The sequence below is a fragment of the Poromitra crassiceps genome (genome assembly GCF_964638095.1).
Source record: "Poromitra crassiceps genome assembly, chromosome: 7".
Classification (NCBI taxonomy): Eukaryota; Metazoa; Chordata; class Actinopteri; order Beryciformes; family Melamphaidae; genus Poromitra; species Poromitra crassiceps.
In genome coordinates, this window is record NC_139628.1 from 58,479,976 (window position 1) to 58,487,475 (window position 7,500).

At 49.0% G+C, this 7,500-nt stretch overlaps 2 protein-coding genes across 3 annotated transcripts in view; one reads left to right on the plus strand and one right to left on the minus strand.

The window, feature by feature from the left end:
- ltb4r2a (leukotriene B4 receptor 2a) overlaps nt 1-7,500 on the plus strand; it is a 135,596-nt gene that overhangs the window by 73,435 nt on the left and 54,661 nt on the right. The window lies entirely within an intron of this gene.
- Nucleotides 1-7,500, minus strand: part of intu (inturned planar cell polarity protein) — a gene marked incomplete at both ends in the record, with an annotated part of 38,530 nt that overhangs the window by 19,217 nt on the left and 11,813 nt on the right. For both annotated transcript variants that reach the window (XM_083640506.1, XM_083640505.1), the window contains one exon: nt 1,689-1,807. In XM_083640506.1, the coding sequence (XP_083496632.1) occupies nt 1,689-1,807 (119 nt within the window). The remainder of the gene's footprint in view (nt 1-1,688; nt 1,808-7,500) is intronic.

Genomic DNA, 7,500 nt, shown 5'->3' on the forward strand with positions numbered 1-7,500 from the left:
ACAGACAGAGCTAAAGCTTTACAGCACAAAACAGCTGCTCCTCTAACAGACAGAGCTAAAGCTTTACAGCATGAAACAGCTGCTCCTCTAACAGACAGAGCTAAAGCTTTACAGCACGAAGCAGCTGCTCCTCCAACAGACAGAGCTAAAGCTTCACAGCATGAAACAGCTGCTCCTCCAACAGACAGAGCTAAAGCTTTACAGCACAAAACAGCTGCTCCTCCAACAGACAGAGCTAAAGCTTTACAGCACGAAGCAGCTGCTCCCTCAACAGACAGAGCTAAAGCTTTACAGCACGAAGCAGCTGCTCCTCCAACAGACAGAGCTAAAGCTTCACAGCATGAAACAGCTGCTCCTCCAACAGACAGAGCTAAAGCTTTACAGCACGAAGCAGCTGCTCCTCAAACAGACAGAGCTAAAGCTTTACAGCATGAAACAGCTGCTCCTCCAACAGACAGAGCTAAAGCTTCACAGCATGAAACAGCTGCTCCTCCAACAGACAGAGCTAAAGCTTTACAGCACAAAACAGCTGCTCCTCCAACAGACAGAGCTAAAGCTTTACAGCACGAAGCAGCTGCTCCTCCAACAGACAGAGCTAAAGCTTTACAGCATGAAGCAGCTGCTCCTCCAACAGACAGAGCTAAAGCTTTACAGCACAAAACAGCTGCTCCTCCAACAGACAGAGCTAAAGCTTTACAGCATGAAACAGCTGCTCCTCCAACAGACAGAGCTAAAGCTTTACAGCATGAAGCAGCTGCTCCTCCAACAGACAGAGCTAAAGCTTTACAGCACAAAACAGCTGCTCCTCCAACAGACAGAGCTAAAGCTTTACAGCATGAAGCAGCTGCTCCTCCAACAGACAGAGCTAAAGCTTTACAGCATGAAACAGCTGCTCCTCTAACAGACAGAGCTAAAGCGTGGGGTTTCTCACACGCAGAACACAATCACGATCCAACATGTTTCTCCTCCTCAGTAAAGCAGAAGAGAAAACATCTTTACGACGGCAAGTTACCAGCTTTATGGCAGATGTGGTCTTCATGTGGAGAAACGGCGCTAACAATACCAGAAGCTACCAATCATCTCAACCATGCTCTCATTTGACAACGTTGTTTTATTGAGACTTTCCGTTGATATTTTGATGCCGCCTCACTCAGTCACCTGATTATCTGCCCCCCTGTGACTCAGTCACCTGATGATCTGCCCCCCTGTGGTCACCTGATGATCTGCCCCCCTGTGGTCACCTGACGATCTGCCCCCCTGTGGTCACCTGATGATCTGCCCCCCTGTGGTCACCTGACGATCTGCCCCCCTGTGGTCACCTGACGATCTGCCCCCCTGTGGTCACCTGATGATCTGCCCCCCTGTGGTCACCTGATGGTCTGCCCCCCTGTGGTCACCTGATGATCTGCCCCCCTGTGGTCACCTGATGGTCTGCCCCCCTGTGGTCACCTGATGGTCTGCCCCCCTGTGGTCACCTGATGGTCTGCCCCCCTGTGGTCACCTGATGATCTGCCCCCCTGTGGTCACCTGACGATCTGCCCCCCTGTGGTCACCTGATGATCTGCCCCCCTGTGGTCACCTGATGATCTGCCCCCCTGTGACTCAGTCACCTGATGATCTGCCCCCCTGTGGTCACCTGATGGTCTGCCCCCCTGTGGTCACCTGATGGTCTGCCCCCCTGTGGTCACCTGATGATCTGCCCCCCTGTGACGTTTTCCAGCATGTCACACAGCGTGAGGAAGATACCCCGCACTCCTTTCAGCTGGCCGGATGCTTCAGACGCTGGGTACTGGTACAGGATCTCCTGCTGTACACACACACATGCACGCACGCACACGCACACGCACACGCACACGCACACACACACACACACACACACACACACAGAGTTTATATTATCTGGCATGTGTTGCGCTGTGGCTTGTGCAAATTATAGTCTGGAGACAATATGTAGAGGAGAATGAGCGGTTAGCCTAGCGCTGGATGGAGAGTTTGCATGTGTAAATGGGTCGTGAATCTCATCGGATAAATATCGGAAAGAATTCCGAAAACAAAATAGTCTCCAGAGAGCAGCCGGTCCTCTAAACACGAGCACATTGTAATTGCCTTGTGCATGAAATGTACTATAATATATCATTAAAGTTTGCCTTGCCTTTGACTAGCAATGATGACTTGAACAGACAAGCCCATGCATGCTACATTCATTTTACTCTGGTTCTTATTTAGGAATAAGCTAAACAAATAAATAAAATAAAAATCAATATAATATTATTGAAGAGCAGAAAACAGCCAAATTGATCTTGTTGTGCAAGGCATATATCTCTATCATATTAGAGTCATTTTGTTGGGTTTTCAACAGTACAAAACAGACCATGATTGTGTTCTTACATAATATCTATTGGAGCTGCTATCATTGAAATACTGACAATTTCCTCCTGTAATCTGTAATATCTGGTAAGGACAACATGGCACAGAAAAAACACTTAGACCAAGCTTGGTCTATAGTGAGAGAAGAGAGAGAGAGGGGAGAGAAGAGAGAGAGGGAGAGAGGAGAGAAGAGAGGGAGAGAGAGAGAGAGGAGAGAGAAGAGAGAGAGGAGAGAGAAGAGAGAGAGGAGAGAGAAGAGAGAGAGAGAGAGAGAGAGGAGAGAGAAGAGGGAGAGGAGAGAGGAGGAAAAGAGGCAGAGAGAGAGAGACAGAAATTTCAATTTGCGCACAAAAAAACGGAGTAGAAACGCTGCCTCATTCGCAAAAACCTCCAAATATCGCAAAAAAGTTTTCACGCTTGAGTGAGGCGGAAAAGTCGGGTGTATCGATAAAAGGAAAATGCGAAAACGTGCGGTGGAAACAGATTAAGTGATATTCCGTTGTCTCTCCATTCAAAAACAACACAGTTTGCCTTGATCACTGCAATACCCGTCGTGGTAAACAGAAGAAGACTGGATATTAACTTTAAGGAGACTCACTTCTAGACTTAAATGAAATATATTATAACGTTATGCTTGCCGAGTCGCACCTGGTAATCCAGAAATGGCGTTATGGTACCTTTGTCTACTTGTAGATCATCAAGAAACTTTAAATGAATAACGTTAGATGTGTTTAACAGAGCTGTATATCGGGTCTAGCAGCTGATCAGCAGCTCAGACAGCCTCAAACACGAGGTGATTGACAGCTCTATAATTTGCAAAATAGCAGTGGATGGAAACACGCATTGTTTCGCATTTTATTTTGCCGACTTTCTGAAAATTTGATTAAAAGTTGCGATACATTTGGATGGAAACCCAGCTAGAGAGAGAGAGGAGAGACAGAGAGAGACAGAGAGAGAGAGAGAGAGAGAGAGAGAGAGGAAGAGAGAGGAAGAGAGAGAGAGAGAGTGAGAGAGAGAGAGGGAGAGAGAGAGAGAGAGAGGGAGAGAGAGAGAGAGAGAGAGAGAGAGAGAGAGACAGAGAGAGAGAGAGAGAGAGAGAGAGAGAGAGGAAGAGAGAGGAAGAGAGAGAGAGAGAGAGAGAGAGAGAGAGGAAGAGAGAGAAAGAGAGAGAGAGAGAGAGAGTGAGAGAGAGAGAGGGAGAGAGAGAGAGAGAGAGAGGGAGAGAGAGAGAGAGACAGAGAGAGAGACAGAGAGAGAGAGAGAGAGAGAGAGAGAGCGAGAGAGAGAGAGAGAGAGAGAGAGAGGAAGAGAGAGGAAGAGAGAGAGAGAGAGAGAGAGAGAGGAAGAGAGAGAAAGAGAGAGAGAGAGAGAGAGTGAGAGAGAGAGAGGGAGAGAGAGAGAGAGAGAGAGGGAGAGAGAGAGAGAGACAGAGAGAGAGACAGAGAGAGAGAGAGAGAGAGAGCGAGAGAGAGAGAGAGCGAGAGAGAGAGTGCTTGGGGCAGACTCAGTGTATTGTTTGTGATATTAGTATTGGTCCCTGCAGGCTGCAGGGTGGAGGAGAGCAGAAGAAGAAGGAGGGTGAGGGGCTGAAAACCTTGAATGGACGCCGGGGGCCCTCATCTCATCTCATCGCCTTGGCAACCACAACAAAGTCCCAAGCGATTCACCTTGGGGTCAAAGCCATGAACAGGCAGGCACCCACACTAAAGTCTGTACACAGGCAGGCACCCACACTAAAGTCTGTACACAGGCAGGCACCCACACTAAAGTCTGTACACAGGCAGGCACCCACACTAAAGTCTGTGCACAGCAGGCACCCACACTAAAGTCTGTACACAGGCAGGCACCCACGCTAAAGTCTGTGCACAGGCAGGCACCCACACTAAAGTCTGTACACAGGCAGGCACCCACACTAAAGTCTGTGCACAGGCAGGCACCCACACTAAAGTCTGTACACAGGCAGGCACCCACACTAAAGTCTGTACACAGGCAGGCACCCACACTAAAGTCTGTACACAGGCAGGCACCCACACTAAAGTCTGTACACAGGCAGGCACCCACGCTAAAGTCTGTGCACAGGCAGGCACCCACACTAAAGTCTGTGCACAGGCAGGCACCCACACTAAAGTCTGTACACAGGCAGGCACCCACGCTGAAGTCTGTACACAAGCAGGTACCCACACTAAAGTCTGTGCACAGGCAGGCACCCACACTAAAGTCTGTACACAGGCAGGCACCCACGCTAAAGTCTGTACACAGGCAGGCACCCACACTAAAGTCTGTGCGCACCGCTAGAGGCTAACGTTCAATCTCTGATGACCAAGCAAGCCAGCGAAAACACTTAATTCCTCTCGAGTATTTCTTCTGTGTACGTACAGTAGGCTACAGGCACACAAGTCGAGAAGAAAAACACTGGCATTACAAAATGAATACGCAGCTAAAAACTCAAAAATACCCCCGCTGAGCCTCTCCCAATTTCTGCTACCCTGCAATCACGCGAGTAAAAAATCAAAGTCAGAGTTTAGCGGGTTCCTGTCATTTAGAAACCCAACCGCTGGCTGATGTGGCTGCAGACAGCCCGTGCTCTATCTCCACTGCCTGTGGGTCCAAATGAAGAAGACGAAGAAGAAAAATGTGGCTGGTCGACGCACGAGAAGAAATCAGAGTCGTAGAAGCAGGATGGAGTACCACCATAAAGCAAACATCAACCCTCCATTAGTCCTGCACAGGGAAAATGTGATGGTGGTGTAGGAGGAGGTGTTGGTCAGAAAAGAGCGTAGCTTGCCCGGCAGAGAGCACAGCTTGCCATTAACCCATTGATACCTGATGTAGCATTTGCATGTATATCCCTCATTTGTGTGTGTATCCCTTTAAGACCGCGAACCGCGTGACGCGGTTCGCCGTCTTAAAGGGATACACACACAAATGCTGCATCAGGTATCAATGGGTTAACACTTGAGTACAGGGCGAGCTGACCTCTGACCTGTGTGTGGGTGTGTCTATGGAAAGCAGCCACAAGGCGCGCTAAAGGTGGCCGCATCTGAAAAAAAAAAGTCTTCAAAAGTTGAAGAAACTTTTCGTGAACCGTATTTTCCAGCCGACGGACCTGCCGGTGGTGGAGAAATAGGACGTTGTGATCGTTGTGATCGATGTAAATGTTCATGTACTATTCACCTTATTCCTGGACCTACGTTTCCCATGATTCTCAGCGGTTGCCGGTTGTCGACTTCCTGTTTAATTTTTTTTCACTAGCAAGGAGGTGCGCGCCGCTGTCAAAGAGTGGGAACATTTGGATTATTTGATCCGAAATGGCTAAAAATAGTAACGTTGTGTGGTTGCATAGCGGCGATATTTTACAAAAACGAGGTGAATGTCAATTCACTCGTACTGTACGGGCTTATTTTAGCTGAAATGGCTAAAAATAGTATGTGGTTGCATAGCGGCCGCTTTTGTTTTGAAGGCTAAACGTCCAAACCGGAACTTTTATTATTTGGTCATTGAACGGAGCTTTAGCGGTCTCTCTCTTTCAAGACTCAAGATATTGTCACTCCGTTGTGCAATTATGCACGTGAGGAATTATTGTACTGGGGGTCATCATTACAAAGTCACAACAATTATTATGATTATTTTCAGTCTCTTTCTCTATGAACGGTCCTGGGTGGAAACAGGCAACCGGCAGCTGGGAACAGGGAGGGAGGGTGTCATGGAAACAGGGAGGGAGGGTGTCATGGAAACAGGGAGGGAGGGTGTCATGGAAACAGGGAGGGAGGGTGTCATGGAAACAGGGAGGGAGGGTGTCATGGAAACAGGGAGGGAGGGTGTCATGGAAACAGGGAGGGAGGGTGTCATGGAAACAGGGAGGGAGGGTGTCATGGAAACAGGGAGGGAGGGTGTCATGGAAACAGGGAGGGAGGGTGTCATGGAAACAGGGAGGGAGGGTGTCATGGAAACAGGGAGGGAGGGTGTCATGGAAACAGGGAGGGAGGGTGTCATGGAAACAGGGAGGGAGGGTGTCATGGAAACAGGGAGGGAGGGTGTCATGGAAACAGGGAGGGAGGGTGTCATGGAAGCGCCCACGGTCGCACCAGGAAACTCGTGAATAACAGCGATCATAAAGGCAGTACGGATACCGACCTGTATTGGAAATATCTGCCTTTGCTTGTTCCACAACACTGTATTGTCTGCTAGAGGTGCTAAGTAGGGACTCACCTGGGAGAGTGCCACTAAGTCGTCCTTCGTGCGGCCGACCCGGGTTCACACCCAACCCATGATCCTTTGCTGCACGTCATCCCCTCTCTCTCCCCACCCTTCCCTTCCCTACCCAGCCTACTGTCCTAAAGGCAAAATGCCCCCCCCCCCCCCCATCTAAAGAAATAAGCGCTAACCAGCTGGTTAGCGAGCTAGCAGCAGGTGACGTTATCATCCGCCTTTTTATTTCTCCTCACAAAAAGCGATCCCAGCACTTTTTCCACACCCCAAAAAAAAGGCAGCAAAACGCTGTGTGGACACACGCCCTGAGGGATGACAAATACCAGCCTACAATTTATGGACCCAATTAAAGGAGGAAATGATGTTATTTTGTTTATAGATGTGATGCTCAATACGACTGTTCTTCAGCCAGGAAAGGAGCATGTGTTGATTCTCCTCGGGGAAGAATAAAGTTTATAGAATGGAAGTGAGGGATCATTTATTGTCAGGAGGAGCTGCAGAGCTGCTCCACTTCTCTCTGCTCTCTGCTCTCTCTCTCTGTTTCCTGTTAGCAGGGTTAGGGTTAGCAGTTAGCAGTTAGCAGCAGCAGCAGCAGCCGCGGGCGCTGGAGGCCGTCCAGATCAGTAGTTGTCTGAAGTGTCTGGCTCACGTCAGAGGAACAGGAGGAGAGCTGCCAGAGTTTATACCACTGGGTTTGGGATTTCCTTCCTCCACAACGAAGCTCATTTTTACACTCAATTATGGGAAAACACCTTCGAACGAACTGAATGAAGGAGGTGGACGCGGCCATAAAAGAGCTCAGAGCTGCTCAGTAGAGTTTAAAGTGCTCGGAGCTGCTCAGTAGAGTTTACAATGAGACTTGTTAAGGCTGCGCTTGTTTTGGGCTCTGACCACAAAGTCATGATCAGGTTTCCCCCAAAAGAC